This window comes from Erpetoichthys calabaricus, chromosome 8 (genome assembly GCF_900747795.2).
Source record: "Erpetoichthys calabaricus chromosome 8, fErpCal1.3, whole genome shotgun sequence".
In the NCBI taxonomy this organism is placed as follows: domain Eukaryota; kingdom Metazoa; phylum Chordata; class Cladistia; order Polypteriformes; family Polypteridae; genus Erpetoichthys; species Erpetoichthys calabaricus.
In genome coordinates this window covers 170,367,698-170,388,171 of record NC_041401.2, presented here as the reverse complement: position 1 = coordinate 170,388,171, position 20,474 = coordinate 170,367,698, and the positions used below count along the sequence as shown (strand labels likewise).

Here is a 20,474-nt window from a genome sequence, read left to right as displayed (position 1 = left end):
CACCGTTTGGATGCAGCAAGAGGTCTGGCATTGTCCTGCCAGTCGGTCTGCCCCACACCTGTCCTTCAAAGAAAAAAGCACGGCTTACAGAGCTCGCCAAGGTATCGTGCAAAGTCCAGTTTGTGATTATGTTTTGTGATGGTCTTTATACAAAAACATGTATATGTTACTTACTTTATAAAAAAGCCAGATCGAATGTTATTACCATGATTTATTTATGTATCTTCCTACAGCGTAAAGTCACAAGTAGACTGCAGAGCTTCCTGTTTTTGATTGACATGGGTATGCTGACAAACTACATGTGTACTGAAGTGACTTTAGCTGCAGGTGGCCGGGATTACGAGTTTTTTCGTACGCTTTGGTAATTCTAGTGTTAAATGGCTTTGAGAATATCATTTAACGTTATTCTGACCAACATCAGGGTGGTGGTTCTGAGGGTAGGGATCTGCACTGGCAATCGAAGCTGGCCGGTTTAAAAGCCAGAAGTGGTTCCACTCCATTGGTCTCTTGAGCAAGGCCCTTAACCTGCACCTGCTCAATCCTGGCTATGACATTAACCAGCATCCCGCCCTCAAGGAGGTCTTCTAACTTGCAGGGAAAACCTAGGTGTTGATGGACTCCAGCCATTGTAAAACCTCACACTGTTCCATTCCATTCAAACTAGTGTGGTGCTGAGGTGTCACCTGTTGCACAGCTGCACTCGGGTACTAATTTGGGATTCTGAGGTGGTTCGTCACATGGTGAGTGCAGCAACGCGCTGTGTCAGTGCATGATCCCAACCCTGACCAACATCATGAAATAGCCTCTTTACTTTTGCTATCAGGCAGCACCTGGACTCAGTTAACATCCATAACATGTGTCCATTAGTCAGACTGGCACAAAATGACAGCTGCGAGTGTTTGTCTGTTGGTAACAGTGCAAGGGTCATCTTCAATACTGCACAGTGGCTCAGTAGTTAGCATTGCCGCCTCATTGATTCAGCACAGCGGGTTCAAATTTCAAGCCTGATCATTATCCATGTTGTGTTTCCATATTCCCTGTGGGGTTCTTTCCCCCCAGGTACTCCTGTTTTTATACATCCCAGAAGTCATGCATGCTGGGTAACTGGCCTTTCCAATTTGGGTGTGTGAGTGTGCCTTATGGTGGATTACCACCCCATTCAAAGATGTTTGTTGCCAGGATAGACACTGGCCTCCCAGGATCCTGAATTAGATTAAGCGGGTTTGAGAACTTGATGTTATATCACTGTTTCTACACTTTCCATAACTCAACTGTTGGTGCCCCTGGCAGGTTCAATGACTCCCTGAGGATTACGGAAGTTCTCCTCATGCTTTTCCATCCAATTGTTTAGACACATCACAATGCCTCCACCAACTAATCTACACACTCACTGAACAAATTATTATCAGCACCTGTACTGTTGATCTCCTGGGATTTTCATGCACAACAGTCTCCAGAGTTTACTGAGAATGGTGTGAAAATCAAAAAAGATGACTGAAATGCCTTGTTGATGAGAGAGGTCAGAGGAGAATGACCAAGCTGGTCTAAGCTGTCAGAAAGGCTACCGTAACTCAGATAAGCCCTCTGTACAACTGTGGTGATCAGAAAAGCATCTCAGAATGTCATACCTTGAGGTGGATGGGCTACAACAGCGGAAGGCCACGTTGGGTACCACTCCTGTTGGCCAAGAACAATAGACTCCAGCTGCAGACCTCCAGAGCTCCACTCCATTGAGGAGGTTGTCGCTTTATGTTATACGTCAGTGATAACACCTGGTTATACTATGGTCAGGATTAGGGTTGGGGCAGGGTTATCGGACTCAAGTCATGTAAACCATGTAAAAAAAAACCTGCAATCCAATTGGCTGTCCAGTAGGGCTATAATGGTACGTGTATTCAGACTGAACTGTCACGGTACGGCCATCACAGTTCGGTACATGCAGTCGTACAGAATGTGCAAAAACTGATTAGCGTAATGCAGAACCAAATTTACCAGCATGAGATTCCACACAGAAACCATAAACTATAAACCTTCAGCAAGTTCAGCCACAAACTGACTGGCTTCTCACGACATCAGTCACACTATGGGAAAGGAAACGACCGCAGATGGACTGGAACACCCACCTCCTTTTTTAAAATCAGCTGTGTGGGAACATTTTGGGATCCCAGTGAATTATGATAGCAATGGAGAGAGAGCGGTAGATTGGATGACGACACTGAGTCGCCGCTGTTCTGCATTTGTAGGGAATGTGTGCGGAAACACATCAAACATGCTAATGCATATTCGATGACATCATCCAGATGCTCCAATCATCGGAGATAGGCCAAAAAAAATGCAGGAGTCTAACTACTGAGGCCTGCTGCTTTTCAATGGCCACTAGATGTGACTGAAGGCAGAGTCAAAAAAATTACAGGAGCAATCGGAATTTACATTTCATCAGCTATGCGGCCATATGCAGTTGGTGAAGACCTCTGCTTCAAGTATTCTATTAAAAGTGCTTGAGCCTTGTTTAAACATAAGCCAATCAGTGGTCCCTGCACATTACCGGCGTACACAAGGTGCATAGCGGATTGTGTTTGAGGCAGTAATCAGTCACAAATGTGATTCATTGCTCTTCAAGGCACGGGTATTTAATGTTATTATTCAGCTCTGTATTGCTATTTATTTTACAATATTTTCATGGCATAACAAATGCTCGGTGTATGTGTATGTTCAGCGTGAGCTTGTTTGCTGTTTACACTGCCTAATACAGGAAAACATTTTAGGTCCTTATTCTTATAACAAAGTAACCAAAATTGCCATTTGGCAAAATGAGGCCTTGACTGTACCTGCTCTCTCAATCACTGTCTACTAGTAAGGGAGTTTTCTTTTCAAAACACAAGAGATGTTTCAGTTTGTTATTTATTGCCTTTTGTTTTTTATCTGCCATACATAAAAAAAATATATGAAAGAGTGTGTGTTACGCGTTTACTGCTGTCACACACGTGCGCATGGGAGGCAGCTAAAGGGCTTGAGGGACGGCAGTTCTGAGACATACCGGGAGGTGGCAGAGTGCACTGACTCTTTTTCTCTCTTGCCTACAAACCGTTCCCGGGAGATTCCACCTGGCTCTCGTGACATCATTTCCGGGACCGAGCCAATGGAAGGAGACCTGACTGGCTCCGGCCCCTCTGACATCACGTCCGGGCTCGGTCCAATGGAGAACGAACACATCCCTGATCCTTATGACCTCACTTCCTGTCTTCCCCTTTAAAACCCTGCCCTCTTTCCTAATTCCTCAGTCTGGTTTTGGACTCGTTTGTATGCACTTCAGTGCTATTACTCTTCATTGCAACTTTGCAGCCAAGGATTTTGAGATTATATGGGTGGCTGCCCCAAACCTTTATCGGAGTATGTCTTATTCTTTCATACTGCTTAATACACTAGAGGCTGTAGGCTATCAACTAAATTATTTTAGTTGATAGCCTTATTCAAATCTCATTGTACTGAACTCGTACCGAATCGTGATGTCCAAACTGCAGTGTGAACCCAGCCGTGACCTTTCTGTACCGTTACCCCCCGACTGTCCAGTGGAGCTACTGAATCATGGCGCTGCAGAGGTCTACAGTTGGTAGACTGGTGTGGGTGGTGTGAGAATGTTATCAGGATTAGGTGATGTTAATACTGGTGTCCCTTAAGGCTCAGTGCTGGGGCCGCTGCTGTTTTAAATCTACGTAAATGATCTGGATAGGACTATGAGGTGACACACACAAATAACCGGACTGTGCTTGGGGCTTTCCTGGAAAACTGTCTGGAGGTCGGCCAGACGTGAATCATAGAACTATATCCCCTCCTATACGCCCTCACAAACTGCCAACCGGCTAGGTATATCCTGTGAACAGCCCACTCAGTATTTTCACAACAATCACTACACAAGTTGCCGCGACAATGTCGGGTGAAAAAATCGAACAGTGAGACAAGACAAGACAACGCTCCCGCACAGAAAGATTTTTCCGTAAAGCAATTTTTGACTGTCAAAAACGTTCCTGTTCTTGCTCATCCTTCCTATTCGCCAGATTTAGCTCCCTGTGATTTTTACTTGTTCCCGAAAAGCAAAAATGACTTGAAGGGAACACATTTTTCTTCAATGGATGAAGTCAAGACAAAAACGGCAAGCCTGTTGAAAAGCCTCAAGCAAGAAGACTTCCAGCACTGTTTCAATCAATGGAAGATACATATGGAGCAGTGTAGAGATAGTGTAGATGCTGATACCAACATAGGAGAGACATCCCCACCCACAATTACAGCAGCGCAAGTGAGCAGAGAGCTGAGGAAACTTCGTGCCAGCAAAGCAGCAGGTCCAGATGGAGTATCGCCACGACTGCTGAAGGTCTGTGCATCAGAGCTGGGGGGGTCCTCTACAGCGCATCTTCAACCTGAGCCTGGAACAGGAGAAAGTCCCGAGGCTTTGGAAAACATCTTGCATCACCCCAGTCCCAAAGGTATCACGTCCTGGTGAGCTGAATGACTTCCGGCCTGTCGCTCTAACATCACATGTGATGAAGACCATGGAGCGGCTGCTGCTTTACCACCTGAGGCCACAGGTCCAACACGCCCTCGACCCTCTGCAGTTCGCATACCAGGAGAAGGTGGGAGTGGAAGATGCCATCATCTACTTGCTACACCGATCCCTCACCCACTTGGACAGAGGCAATGGCGCTGTAAGAATTATGTTTCTAGACTTCTCTAGCGCCTTCAACACCATCCAACCTCTGCTCCTTAGGGACAAGCTGACAGAGATGGGAGTAGAGTCATACCTGGTGGCATGGATCGTGGACTATCTTACAAACAGACCTCAGTATGTGCGTCTCGGGAATTGCAGATCTGACATTGTGGTCAGCAACACAGGAGCGCCGCAGGGGACTGTACTTTCTCCGGTCCTGTTCAGCCTATATACATCAGACTTCCAATATAACTCGGAGTCCTGCCACGTGCAAAAGTTTGCTGACGACACTGCTATCATGGGCTGCATCAGGAGTGGGCAGGAGGAGGAGTATAGAAACCTCATCAAGGACTTTGTTAAATGGTGCGACTTAAACCACCTACAACTGAACACCAGCAAAACCAAGGAACTGGTGGTGGATTTTAGGAGACCCAGGCCCCTCATGGACCCCGTGATCATCAGAGGTGACTGTGTGCAGAGGGTGCAGACCTATAAATACCTGGGAGTGCAGCTGGACGATAAATTGGACTGGACTGCCAATACTGATTCTCTGTGCAAGAAAGGACAGAGCCGCCTGTACTTCCTTAGAAGACTGGCATCCTTCAACATCTGCAGTAAGATGCTGCAGATGTTCTATCAGATGGTTGTGGCGAGTGCCCTCTTCTACGCAGTGGTGTGCTGGGGAGGCAGCATTAAGAAGAAGGATGCCTCACGCCTGGACAAACTGGTGAGGAAGGCAGGCTCTATTGTTGGCATAGAGCTGGACGGTTTGACATCCGTAGCAGAGCAACGGGCACTCAGCAGGCTCCTATCAATTATGGAGAATCCACTACATCCATTAAACAGTGTCATCTCCAGACAGAGGAGCAGTTTCAGCGACAGACTGCTGTCACTGTCCTGCTCCACTGACAGACTGAGAAGATCATTCCTCCCCCAAACTATGCGACTCTTCAATTCCACCAGAGGGGGTAAACGTTGAACATTATTCAAGTTATTGTCTGTTTTTTACCTGCATTTTTTTATTACTCTTTAATTTAATATTTTTTTGCTGCTGGAGTATGTGAATTTCCCCCTGGGATTAATAAAGTATCTATCTATCTATCTATCTATCTATCTATCTATCTATCTATCTATCTATCTATCTATCTATCTATCTATCTATCTATCTATCTATCTATCTATCTATCTATCTATCTATCTATCTAGAAGGTGACAATGCTTAAATTGCTGTAATTCATCAATAAATATATATTTTTTTACCAATCCGGTTATTTTTGTGTCTCACCTCGTATAATCAATAAGCTGGTTACATGTGCAGAGGATATCAAATCAGGTGGAAGGTCAGATAATGTAGAATCAGCTAAATTGTTACTGAAGGACTTGCACAGCATACAGGCTTTGGCAAATTTGTAACGGATGAAATTTAATGTAAATAAATGTAAAGTTTCCATGTAGGAAGTAGAAATGTTAGATTTTTATACACAATGGGAGGTCTGAAATTTGAAAGTACGCTTTATGGGAAGGACCTTAGAGTCATAGTGGACTGGCCGCTATCAACATTCAGACAGAAGTCATTAAGAAAGCTAATAGGATGTTAGGATCATAATGTGTGGATTACAATTACAGGTCGAAAGAGCTTAAGCTTTCTTACACACAACTCACCAGTGAGACCTCACCTCTAGTACTTGGTCCCCATATTACACAAAGACTCAGCAGATACAGAGAAGTGCACAGTAGAGCAGCTAGGCTGATTCCGGGACTACAATGTAAGAGTCATTAGGAAAGACTGAACAAGTTGAATGTTTTCAGTTCAAACAAACAGAAATTAACACTAGAATCCTTGAAATCTATGAGAAACTTGTAATCCCGACCCACCTTAAATTCCTTTGTGTCTCTCCATTAGCGTCTTTTGTTTTGTAAATGCGTCAATCAGCACAAGCAGCAAGCAGTCTGCTATCCCCCTCCCCCCACCACAATGCCGCTCAGGTCAGACAAAAAGTTCTCCCAGTTCAAGACTTCTTTATCTGCGTATGAGGTCTTTGGGTTGTACAGGGTAAATAATATATCGTTATTTGGAACACATGCATTTCATGTGTGCTCCGTGTCTACAACGATCTGTGTAAGTGAAGGATAACAGGAAATACGAGAAAAGCAAGAAATATTGAACAAATACCTAAAATAGAATTTTTTTTCATGTTATAGTACTAACAACAACATTTTGACATGAAGTGTATAATGTATGAAGACTGAAGTCCAAATATCAAATAAAAACTTTCATAAAAGGTATAACAAAACAAGTGTGCTTTTATTCAAGAATATGAACGAAGAAAAACAATTTGGGTTAGGGTATCACATTGACACAACTGCTTGGGTGGTTCAGCGGTAAGAACTGCTGATAATGAAGAGGGCGTGGGATCGAATCTGGGCACTCTCCAGAATTACTGTTTCAAGTAGTGAGTTGCTCTTATTGTTACTATTATTCAGTTTTATTCACTCAGTCACGTTCACATTCTCCCGGATCTTCACACAGTATACACTTCATGTCAAAATTTTGCCGTTAGTACTGTAACATGAAAAACGTTTCTATTTTTAGGTATTTGTTCTATATTTCTTGCATTTCCTGTCATCCTACAATTTACACAGATCGTTGTAGACACGAAACACACATGAAATGCATGTGTTCCAAATAACGATATATTATTATCATATACAACTCCACGCACCTCACACCCAGATAAACAGACTTGAGCTGGGAGAAATTTTTGTCCGACTTGAGCTCCGTCAATTGGGGGGGTTTGGGGGATTCTTGCAGCAGGCTGCTTGCTGCTTGTGCTGATTGATGCATTTGCATAACAAAAGACGCTGATGGAGAGGTGCAAAGGAATTTAAGGTAGGCCAGGATTATTTTCGTACACTTCAGAGATTCTAGTGTTAAGAGGTGACTGGACTGAAAGGAATTAGTAGGGTAGATCCCAACTGTTACTCTAAGATAAATTTTAGAACAAAAACCTGGACCTTGAAATCTCCAATTCATGTTATTTTGGACAATCTAGATCACAGTTTCTTAAACTATGAGTCGCGACCCAAAATGGGTCACCAGTTGCTGCAGAGTCGTGACTCACCATTGTTTTCAAAGGGAAAGGGTTAATGTACGGTTTGTGAAGTCTCTACCCCCTGGGATGACTGTCAGTGGCTATTGTCCCCAGTCTGGTGTTCATCATGGACTGGATCTTGCAGACACTAATAAGGCCAAGATTGAGTTGTGAGAAAAAAAAAAAGTTTAAGAAACACTGATCTAGATAATTAGAATGGACAAGCACGTTGGGCTGAATGGTGTGCTCTCATCACAGCTTTTATAAAGTTCTAATATTAAGATTGAGCTCAGGTCAAATTGGGGAGCATGCACTGGTACAGCGCGTTGCCGCACCCACCATACGAAGAAACACCTCTGGATCCTGGTTGGTAACCCCTCCAGGGAAACACACGGTCCAGTCCCACCCTCCGGAAATGACCCTCTATCTGCCAATGCCAGGTGTTACGTGGGCGTCCCCTTGGCCTGGTCCAGCCACTTGGGTCCCCAACAATGAGGATCCTGTAAGTCAGATCACTCTTGGGGAATCACACCACATGGCCGTAGTGCCATAACCAACGCTCCTTCACAGTGCTGGTACTGTGCCTCATTCAGGACTTCGTGAGCAACCACTTGCTCAACACAAAGTCAAACCAGTGCTACCCAAGGATTCTCAGAAGAGACACAGCACCAAAGGAGTTCAGTCTTCATCACAGGTCACTGGATAGCACCCATATCTCACAACCATATAGCAAGACAGGAAGCACCAGGACTCTAAAGACTCGTACCTTGATCCTTTTGCAGAGATATTGGGGGCGCCACACACCCCTTTCATATGACCCCCCATGCTCTCCCAGTCCGTTTACTGACTTCATAGGAAGAATCACCAGAGACATGAATGTCACTGCCGAGGTAAGTAAACCTCTCAACAAGGTCAACACTCTCTCCGCAGACTGATGGCTGTGCCTAAGAAGTCATTGTCGAATGTTAAGATTACCGTTATGTACTGTAAATTGTGGTATTCAAGTTAATTAATTACATTTTCTGGTACAGTTATATTAATACTATTCTGCCATTTCATGAATAACTGATTGTTTCTATTATTCATCAATACTAGAACAGTAGAAACAATCTAGACGAAAACAGGCCATTCAGCCCAACAAAGCTCTCTAGTCCTATCCACTTAATTCCTCCAAACATAACATAAAGTCAGGTTTTGAAGGTCTCTGAAGTCCTACCATCTACCACACTACTTGGTAGTTTACTGATCTGTTTTCTACCACTACTTGGCAGGACCCTACCTTAGAGGGCTACCTTAAAGTTACAGTCCTACTGGGTCAATTAGTTTTGCCAGATAGCCTTGCCGTCTTATTTTTACAACGTGAGATGAGACCAAACTCTTCACAGACAGACACAGGGGGAGAGCATGCAGACCCCATGTGGACAATGACCAGAGTGGAGCTGCGAATCATTAGCTAATGTGCTCTCATCCCAGCCATCAATCAAACAATAATTCTCAGACTGGTAGCTCCGTCCACAGAGTGGCCAACACAAAGTGGCTACAAAGAATGCAAGACTCCACTCATGATACATGATACACCACAGGAAACTGAAATACAGAGAAGAACCCGAAAATGTACCGTCATCGAGACAGAATAAAAAACAATTTTCTAAAACTTCCATTATTTTTTTTCTTTCAAATTTACAGCAGCAGATATTTTTAACCAAAGTTACTTACAAACCAATGGCTAATACCTTTGTGCCTGTTTTTCTGTTGCCAGCGGCAGGTTAAGTGACTCACTCAGGGTTATGAAGTGATGAAGGACTGGGAATTGAATTGGCAACCTTGTGCTTTACAGTTCAGTGTCTTAGTAAATACTCCACACTGCCTGTCTACTAATTTTATAATAGCCATTAATTTCCTATGAATCATACTCCTCATTATTAATATTCTCCTTCAGATGTTATACAATTATTTAACATTCTGTTTTATCTGTTATAGATAAAGATATAGACATAGACAATCAGGTAGCATTTAATGGTTTATCCTTTTTGTCTGTTTCTTGCATTGGAAAATAGTACTAGGGTGTTGTACTGTGTTAGCCATTATGGATGTATTGAGACGCCCTTTATTGGCTAACTGAACAGATTATAATATGCAAGCTTTCGGGGCAACACCAGAAGAAGGGGCCTGAGTTGCCTTGAAAGCTTGAATATTGTAATCTGTTCAGTTAGCCAATAGAGGGTGTCATTTTGCTGGACTTCTCGTTGCACTGGAAAAAAAGATATGTTTTAGCACTCTGTATCCTGTAGAGGGAGCCAAGAAATTAGATTCTCTTTCTCTTTCCCTCCCCACAGCCCCCTTTTTCTTTCCTGCTCTATTTAACAGACCTTCTCATAGCTCATTTTCACTCTCTGCTTTTGAGTTCTTTCAAAATAAGTTGTTGACAAGGAAGCTCGGAGTTAGACATGCAAGCCGTCATGAGCTTCTTTTCAGTCAGCCTTTGTCTCATTCTGTATGCAGACATTAGTGTACTGAATCAAGCTTTTTTGTGCTGGTACTGTATGTGATTACCTAAGGTCTTTCTTATTAATCATTCAGACATGTGACTTTTAAGGTCTGCTGCTCTCTCACTGGCCTGAGGTCTAAAGATCAGAGACGTTCTTCACATTGAGGACTGGGTCATCTGAACCATCCTGTGACCCGTTTCACTAGCGGGTGAAAGCTGCGTCTCTCAACATTCTGTCACCCAAGGACAAAATGGTGTGCTCTGTTGAGACCAGTCAAAGCTTGATAAAATCTGAGGAATGTCAATTACAAAGCCCCCCCCCCCAAACTTCACCCCACTAAGGGTTACTATTTGTGATGTCTGAAGTCCACTTTTTAGTTGCCATACATTTTACTGTGCAGCCCAACAGCACAAGTAAACATCAAAGGTATATTCTGTGACGGGACAGATGAAGAACAGCCAACCTTTGACAGCTGATTTCATTGACAATATGTTATAGCAAACTCTCCTCAGCTTGGCTATGGGAATCAGAAAGGATGACATGCTGGGTTTCTGATTGGCACCTCACACCCCCACATCTAATGATCTCTCTGCTTCACCGTGTTTGCTGGTGCACCAATATTAGGGACCTCAGGGCAATGCCAACGTCCCGTGCCTATTCTGTACCTCTTAATAAGCAGTGTCTACCTATGGGATGCATTATGGAAGTCAAGCAAAGATACTTAGAAGCATTCTAATCCAGCAGAGAAGCAGAGACCTGGAAAGGACTTACACACATGTGCACTGGCAGGCACTCGACTCTCTGACTTCAGAGAGCGAGAATTGGATACCCACACACCCAGATGGCACTCGAGCTGGACAGCACAATGCTAGCAACACACTTCAGTGGTCTGCAAAACATAGAGGAAGACAGACAAAAGTGTCACCGGAGTGTCACAGGCCACCAAGCAAGGACAAGCAAGGCCCAGACATCCAGAGAGGACAGTCAGTGGCTACAGAAATGAGACACGCTGACAGAGACGAGCGTAACTACCCAGTAAGTAGCACATATAGTGACACAGGCCGGTGAATGAAGAGTGTCACAACAGGCATATATGAAGTGACACATTCTAGACAGATTCTATATATGTGTCACATTGTTTATCTTATTAAGAAGTGACTCTGGGGATACTGCTGTCTTGTTGCTGTTAGATCTAACTACAGTATTTGAAACAGATGACCACAACATCCTTATCGGCCATCTTGAGCAGTCTGTGGATATACAAGGAACTGCTTTGGGATGCTTTAGGTCACACCTCACAGGCACAAGCTTTTCACTCAGCCTGGGAAATCTCTCCTCGAGGATCTGTTCTTGGGCCTATTCTTTTTTCACTGTACATGTTGCCCTTAGGATCCATTTTTAAAAAAACACAATATTTACACAGATGATACACAGATATATCCTCCACTGAAGCAAAAGCAAAATAATATTCTCTTACACACTTATTGTCTGAAAGACATTAACATATAGAGGAGTAGCTGTATTTAGGTAGGTAGGTAGGTAGGTAGGTAGGTAGGTAGGTAGGTAGGTAGGTAGATAGATAGATAGATAGATAGATAGATAGATAGATAGATAGATAGATAGATAGATAGATAGATAGATAGATAGATAGATAGATACTTTATTAATCCCCAGGGGGAAATTCACATACTCCAGCAGCAGCATACTGATAAAAACAATATTAATTAAAGAGTGATAAAAACACAGTGCAAGTTAAAAAAATGCAAGGTGGAGAGTGCGACTGAGGTATAACAGTCAATAACTTTGTATAATGTTACCGTTTACCCCCCCAGTGGAATTAAAGAGTCGCGTAGTGTGGGGGAGGAACGATCTCCTCAGTCTGTCAGTGGAGCAGGACATTGACAGCAGTCTGTCGTTGAAGCTGCTCCTCTGTCTGGAGATGATACTGTTTAGCAATTTGGTTGCCTTCAGCTGTTTCATATGTGCTCTATAAATAAAATTGAATGACTTGACTTGACTATACTTGACTAAATTGTCATACATGGGGGGGGGGGGGCAGTCACAGGATACATAAATGACACAAATTCAGAGAAGAAGGTCACAGGTCACATATATTTCATGCATTATTAGAGAAGTGATACAGACCACCGAAGTTAGAAAGCAAACATACTTAAATATCACAACATGTACAGTGCATCCGGAAAGTATTCACAGCGCATCACTTTTTCCACATTTTGTTATGTTACAGCCTTATTCCAAAATGGATTAAATTCATTTTTTTCCTCAGAATTCTACACACAACACCCCATAATGATAACATGAAAAAAGTTTACTTGAGGTTTTTGCAAATTTATTAAAAATAAAAAAATTGAGAGAGCACATGTACATAAGTATTCACAGCCTTTGCCATGAAGCTCAAAATTGAGCTCAGGTGCATCCTGTTTCCCCTGATCATCCTTCAGATGTTTCTGCAGCTTAATTGGAGTCCACCTGTGGTAAATTCAGTTGGTTGGACATGATTTGGAAAGGCACACACCTGACTATATAAGGTCCCACAGTTGACAGTTCATGTCAGAGCACAAACCAAGCATGAAGTCAAAGGAATTGTCTGTAGACCTCTGAGACAGGATTGTCTCAAGGCACAAATCTGGGGAAGGCTGCAGAAAAATTTCTGCTGCTTTGAAGGTCCCAATGAGCACAGTGGCCTCCATCATCCGTAAGTGGTAGAAGTTCGAAACCACCAGGACTCTTCCTAGAGCTGGCCGGCCATCTAAACTGAGCAATCAGGGAAAAGGGCCTTACTCAGGGAGGTCACCAAGAACCCGATGGTCACTCTGTCAGAGCTCCAGAGGTCCTCTGTGGAGAGAGGAGAACCTTCCAGAAGGACAACCATCTCTGCAGCAATCCACCAATCAGGCCTGTATGGTAGAGTGGCCAGACGGAGGCCACTCCTTAGTAAAAGGCACATGGCAGCCCGCCTGGAGTTTGCCAAAAGGCACCTGAAGGACTCTCAGACCATGTGAAAGAAAATTCTCTGGTCTGATGAGACAAAGAATGAACTCTTTGGTGTGAATGCCAGGCGTCACGTTTGGAGGAAACCAGGCACCGCTCATCACCAGGCCAATACCATCCCTACAGTGAAGCATGGTGGTGGCAGCATCATGCTGTGGGGATGGTTTTCAGAGGCAGGGACTGGGAGACTAGTCAGGATAAAGGGAAAGATGACTGCAGCAATGTACAGAGACATCCTGGATGAAAACCTGCTCCAGAGCGCTCTTGACCTCAGACTGGGGTGACAGTTCATCTTTCAGCAGGACAACGACCCTAAGCACAAAGCCAAGATATCAAAGGAGTGGCTTCAGGACAACTCTGTGAATGTCCTTGAGTGACCCAGCCAGAGCCCAGACTTGAATCCGATTGAACATCTCTGGAGAGATCTTAAAATGGCTGTGCACCGACGCTTCCCATCCAACCTGATGGAGCTTGAGAGGTGCTGCAAAGAGGAATGGGCGAAACTGGCCAAGGATAGGTGTGCCAGGCTTGTGGCATCATGTTCAAAAAGACTTGAAGCTGTAATTGCTGCCAAAGGTGCATCGACAAAGTATTGAGCAAAGGCTGTGAATACTTATGTACATGGGATTTCTCAGTTTTTTTATTTTTAATAAATTTGCAAAAACCTCAAGTAAACTTTTTTCACGTTGTCATTATGTGGTGATGAGGAAAAAACTGAATTTAATCCATTTTGGAATAAGGCTGTAACATAACAAAATGTGGAAAAAGTGATGCGCTGTGAATACTTTCTGGATGCACTGTATGTGCCACGACAATGCCATACATGACATGAGGAGTAACAGGGACCACAGAAGGATCAAATGGGCAGAGAGGAGTGTGAAACACCAATCCACTGATTTGTCACTGCTCAGTGAGTAAGATATGCACAAGTAGATGTGTAACAGCAATGGCAATATAGTGTAAGGAGTGTTACAGTCCACATGAGTATCACATACTGTATGCAGAGTCAGAGACCAATGAAGGTTCCCATATTCAAAGCATTTTCAGAAAGCAGTGTTAGAAATCACAGTAGTGTCGACTATCATACATGCAGAGTGGGGTGCCATGGGTCACCAAAGCACACACCCATTAAGGTGCCATAGCTCAGAGAGTAAGACGAGCACTAGGTGTCGATTCACAGTGATACCAATCCATAGGAATGTCACAAGCAGTGCCATACATGAATATTACAAATCACTCAAGTATCATACAGATTGGCAGTGTACCAATAAAACGAAGGGTCACACATACACTGTACATAAAAAAGTCACATTAGTGGCACCCATTGTGGGAGGCATGTCAAAGCACAATTAAGTTAGGTCACACACAAACAAATGTCTCAGGTGACTGAAGTGAGACTCACATCTACAGAGGTGCCATGGGGTTAGGCGTCTGAAGGGGCAAGTTTAAAAGGCCAGCAGGGTGCAATATAACACACCTGCACAGAAAGCAGCCTTGATGAGGCCCTGAAGGACAAAGGTCATTTATGTGTGATACACAGCTGGGCACCTTAGACCCGCCAGTCTGCTTTTTCATCAGGATGGATGCCAGCGGCTCTGATCTCAATCATGCAGGTTTGTCTTGCTGCTAGAGCCATCAATCAGACAGAATGGTCACTTACCAGAGAGTTTTCGGCAGACTGAAGGTCTTGTCCACTCTGTTAAAAAAAAAAAAAAAAAAGTTAGAAGAAACTTGTTTAATGGCCCTCAAGTTGTTTGGGCTATTCTTAGCTGATGCCAGGAGGGCACTACTACCAGTGAGCTTCTCCTTTAAAACAAGCTGCCAAGCACTGGCATTAGGGTATCAGTGGAGAAGGATAACAGGTTGGCATGTGTCAGGACTGCAATGTAAACTCCTTGCATTGTGCTTCTTAGACAGAGGAGGGCACTCTTAGCATTGTGCTTCCACTAAGCTCATCAAAGCTTTTTATGGTGTGATAAAAGTGACCAGAGGGTGAATTCCAGTTACAGAAAGATCACACTTCTTAGCCCTTCCAGGTAAGACATATGAAGGGTGATGGACATGAGACTCCATCCTATGGCAGGAGGAATAATGTGGATTCTACCCGGGCTGTGGAACAGCAAAGCAGCGCTTCTCCCAGGCACAGTTGCTGGAGGGTGTATGGTAGTATAATAACTACAAGTGTTTTGTAGATATGGAGAAAGCATATGACTGCGTCCCTTGACATGTATTATGTTGTGCTGCTGGAGTATGAGCTAATAGGGCCGCTCTCACGTTCTATTTATTTTCCTTGTGAATGTAGTGAGAGCTGGAATGGGAGGGACTGCAAGGTGAACTGCTTGCAGTGTGCCCTTTAGAAAGAGGAGGGCGCTCTTAGCACTACTCTTCTACAAAGCTCATTGAGGCTTTTTATGGTGTGTGTTGACATCATTGTGCCCAGTGGCACCCAAGGAGTGACACAGGGGAAGTAGGAGGCAATGGAGAAGAAAGAAGAGGACTGATGGAATCTTATTTCCATCCTCCCCCTTACTTTTCCTTACGGAGCTTTAATAGAAGAAATGAGTTGCCAGCCTGGGAGGTCCCTGCCAGGCACACAGCTGCAGCTTCTGCTATTCACCCAGTAAAGTACAGAAGCCAGCATCATGTTGCTGCTAAATGCACTATTGCCATCCTCGCTGGGTTTTCATGGCCGCTTACTTAGCCGTTGCTGGTAGACCCTCATATTCCACTTAATTGCCGTGCCAAGGGGGATGCCCAGACACCTCTCAATAATTATGCTGACACCGATGCAGTAATTTCACAATTTCACTGATGTGTGGGTTTTATTCTAGACACATGCAGTGCATGTGCCCAGAGATCGTCTAGCATCCTAAACAAGATGCCCCTCTCCTTATGCCAAGTTATCGCCAGGACCAGCTCCAGCTTCTCCAATTATAATACCATAACTTGAGTGAAAGCTGTTTCTATAACAGAATTGCCTTTTCTTGAAATTCCATCTGCCTACCAGACACGGAAGGATGGGCATATAAGAACAGCAAACGTATTCCTGCCAAGGACTTCTACTAGTGGTACAAATGACAGGTTTGATGGGTGCAAGGTTTATAAAAGTGTCCCTAGCAGTCTGTGGCACTGCCTCTGAGGCAACCTCTTCCGCTGCATGTGAGAAGTGAAAGTGGCTGTCGCAATAAGGTCAGCTGAAATGAAGAGGCGCAGGAGGGGTGCCATTTCAAAACATGAAGTCCTGGCGGGTAGCAGAATCTGCCCCTAATTTAATCTTGTAGGGGGCATTCCAGCTCCCTAAATACGTGACAGAAAGGTTTGGACACGAGTGTATAAAATAAACTAGCAAAATACCCGCGCTTCGCAGCGGAGAAGTAGTGTGTTAAAGAGGTTATGTAAACATATATATACATATACATATATATACATATGTACATATACACATATCTACATATACACATCCACATATATATATACACATATCAACATATATATATACACATACATATACACACATACATAAACACACACATATACATATATACATATACACATACATACATAGTGCGTTGTAACACGGGCTGTGATTGTTACATGGGAGGGAGACGACAAATCACAGCTTCCCGCTTTCTAATTGGGCCTGTGATTGGTGCTTTGACTGATGCCCAGATCCCACAGTATGTCCCCTTAGGAGAGGCGTTAGGTGAGTGTAATTGATTAGCGGTGCTGCAAGTTTAGCTTTACACCTGTTTTTAAGGCTTATTGACTGAAAGGGGCTTTCATGAAAAAACATAGGGCTTTGCTACAGGATACACCCTCCACAAGTTAAGGAAGTAAAAATAAAGGTATATATTTCTGTTTCTGTTCTGTAACACTTTTTAATAAAAAGAGAGCTTTTAAGCCTGAGAAATCACCCCGTAAATGCACACGTTTAATTCTTTATCACTTCAAACAACTGAACTATCTAGAACATTTCAGGCATACATCCAGCATTCAAACTATGTATAAAAAGCACAACTGTTAAAGGAATTCAGCATTTCTTAATTGAAAATGTTCCTTTAATCCTCAACATGTCGCAATGAGTCGTTCTGGTGGTTTTACTTGACGTTTTGATCTTCTGGTTAATTGTGTTTGCAGCTGAGATGTTCTTTCCTGATTTATACTTGTTTTCTCGTTAATATTTGTTTCGCTGGTGTTAGTGTTCTGATTAGAGGTTATTGGTGCTTTGATGTCTCGACAGTTTCTGTCGTAGAACAGCTCCTATTAAACAATTCCGTCACATACTGGTCTATTGTTTCTCCGTTTTTCTGGAAACATGTAAAAAACTTGTGCCGCTCAAACATCACATTGCGCTTTGGGTTGCAATACGTTTCGAATTTTTCAACTATTTTGTTCAATTTCATATTGTCTCCATCTTCTTCAAACTGAAAATTGTTATACACCTCAAGCGCCTCTTCGCCAATTACATGTAGAAGCATAGACACTTTCATTTTTTCACTTTTCCTATCTGCTTCAATCGCAGCAAGATACAACTCGAATCTCTGTTTAAATCTTTTCCAATTTTCAGCTACATTTCCCTTTAACTGGAGATTTGGTGGGGGCTGTAATCCTTCCATATTTTTTTATCTCTTTTGCTAGAACGTCTTAGCGCTTTCTGATCATGTTTTCGGGTTACTCACAGACACGAGACTCATTCAAAAGCTGAACCTCTTCTTCACATTCCTCTTCCAATCCGCCACTTCTGACACCATGTAGTGATCTTGTTAGGTTCATAGTTTAATCAATACACAGGATTGAAAGATATAATAACTTTTTAATAGACAGACTTTAGAGACATTTACTGTACAAGTTACTACTCGTTCTTTAGTTCACGCCCATTCTCCTACTTGCATCGGCATTCACAGGCATTACTAATCATTCTGTAAGTATCCCTTAATAGACCTTACTAATCAACTATCATTACAAAATCCAATGTGGTTTGTGCCATTCAGAATGAAAACAGTTTGCATTTACTTTTTTAATAAAAGGCGAGCTTTTAAGCCTGAGAAATCACCCCGTAAATGCACATGTTTAATTGCACATGTGTTAATATGTATGCTTACACAGTATTAAACCCACCAAGACATGGAATGGTTTAAATCAAGGCGCTGCGCTACCTTCTTCCAGGTCGGCCTCAAGGCGTTTCACGTGATTACGTAGGAGGCGTGATGACGCGATACGTGATTCCGCCCCCGTCCATTACAGTATATGGACAAAAAAGAAGGTTCCAGTTATGACCGTTACGCTTTGAATTTCGAAATGAAACCTGCCTAACTTTTGTAAGTAAGCTGTAAGGAATGAGCCTGCCAAATTTCAGCCTTCCACCTACACGGGAAGTTGGAGAATTAGTGATGAGTCAGTCAGTCAGTCAGTCAGTGAGTCAGTGAGGGCTTTGCCTTTTATTAGTATAGATAAGAAGGTTTTATTAATGGGAAACTCTAATAGCAAGCATTTCCCACAGCACCAAGACACAGTTATTACAGAAGCAGCCCACAGCAAATACTCTGCAACACTTTTATCTTCTCTTCCTGTTTCCCTCTGTCCTGGTCAGTTTGCTGCCTCCTCCGCTCCTCCTAGCAAGCTTTGCCCTCCACCTCCCGACTCTGGCTCCTCGAATGAAGGCATCTTTTATGTTACACCCAGAAGCACTTCGGTGTTCCAAAGCTGTAGCTCAGAAGCACTTTTGGGATGAGGTGAGAGCCCAACAAAGTAAGGTTTCCCAGTCCCTGCAGCACCCCCTGGCAGCACCTACAGAACCCAACAGGGCTGAGTCAAAGAAATCCAACTCCGGTGGTGCCCTGTGGGAAACCTCGATGGTGATGCAACCCAGCAGTCTGGGGGAGGCAATGCCTCATACATGCTGTTTCCTTCCATTTTGTGGAGGTCCCGGCCGGGTAAGACTGCTAGCTGTCTCTCACAATCTCCTTCCTCTGTTAATCTGTCATTTTTGCATTTGGAAAAATCTCCGCTTTGGTGGTCTGGTGCCATTTCTTACTAAACTGAAGTGATAATCTGTGAAATTATGAATTACATGACTGTGACCGGACCATATAAATAAAGCGTGACTCCATGCCTACATTATATTCACCTTTCTTATCAGGCAGGCCTCATTCCCAACTTGGCCTGGCAGAAAGTGCAAAGTGAACTGTGGTCAGAACCTGGATGGAAGATCTGACAGTTACATGTCCTGGCATGGATGGCAAATTTCTAACTAAAGGGAGGATATTTAGCAGCAACTCTTCAAGGCATGGAACAAAAACGGAAGGTCAGTAGCTAGGAATAGGAGATATGAGTCTCCCGAAACCAAAGTCGGAAGCAGGTAGGTGTAGCACTTTGTGCGTAGCCTCCTGCCTCTTATGTTATTCAGGTCTCTGCTGGGATGCCCTGCTCTTCTCACATAAATGGATCGTCCAAGACTGCCACACTATTTGAAATCAATCATTCCACTTTATGGGAAACTTCAAACGACTGCTAAATCGTCCAGGACTGGGCTGGTCCAGCAAATTCATCCCAAGAGTTGCCGGATTGAAATTAAAAGACATCTCCAAGAACCCCAAAATTTCATGGTGGAGTCTGTAGGTAGCGCTTGCAAAAATATGATATCAAAGTGCAGGCATTTACTATTGAATAAACTTGACCTGCATGCCATGTGTGCCAGCAAAAAGCTTATACTGCCCAAGACTACAGTTTGCCATTGAACATCTAGACAAAGATCAGGCCTTCTGGAATAATGTGTTCTGGACAGATGAATCAAAGACAGAGTTGTTTGGCCACAATAACAATAGACATGTTGGGAGCAAACCCAAGACAGCATTTCAGAAGAACTTCATGCCAACTGTGATGCATGGCGGTGGAAATGTTACAGTTTGGGTCTGCATTGCTCCCTCAGGGCCGGGTAGCTTGCAATCACCAAGTCAACTAGGAGTTCTGCCATCATATCAAAATGTGCTTGAGGGGGGTGTGAGGCCATCTGTCTGAATGTTGAAGTTGAACTGGAATTGAACCTTTCAGCACGATAATGAACTGAAGCACACTAGCGAATGCATCAAAGAAGATATGGAAGGCTATGGACTGGCCTAATCAAAGCCCTGGTTTAAATCCTACTGAAATGTTGTGGGGGGACTTGAAAAGGTCAGTATG

The 20,474-nt window shown here is 43.5% G+C and overlaps 1 protein-coding gene across 5 annotated transcripts in view; it reads right to left on the bottom strand.

Moving 5' to 3' along the window:
* LOC114656272 (rap1 GTPase-activating protein 1-like) overlaps positions 1–20,474 on the bottom strand; it is a 330,761-nt gene that overhangs the window by 148,706 nt on the left and 161,581 nt on the right. For 3 of the 5 annotated variants that reach the window (XM_051931119.1, XM_051931108.1, XM_051931109.1), the window contains exon 2: positions 14,956–14,991. The exons of the other annotated variants lie outside the window; for them this stretch is intronic. Coding sequence is in view for 2 of the 3 variants with exons in the window: in XM_051931108.1 (XP_051787068.1) it covers positions 14,956–14,991 (36 nt within the window). In the remaining variant the exon portion in view is untranslated. The remainder of the gene's footprint in view (positions 1–14,955; positions 14,992–20,474) is intronic. 5 annotated transcript variants of the gene reach the window in all.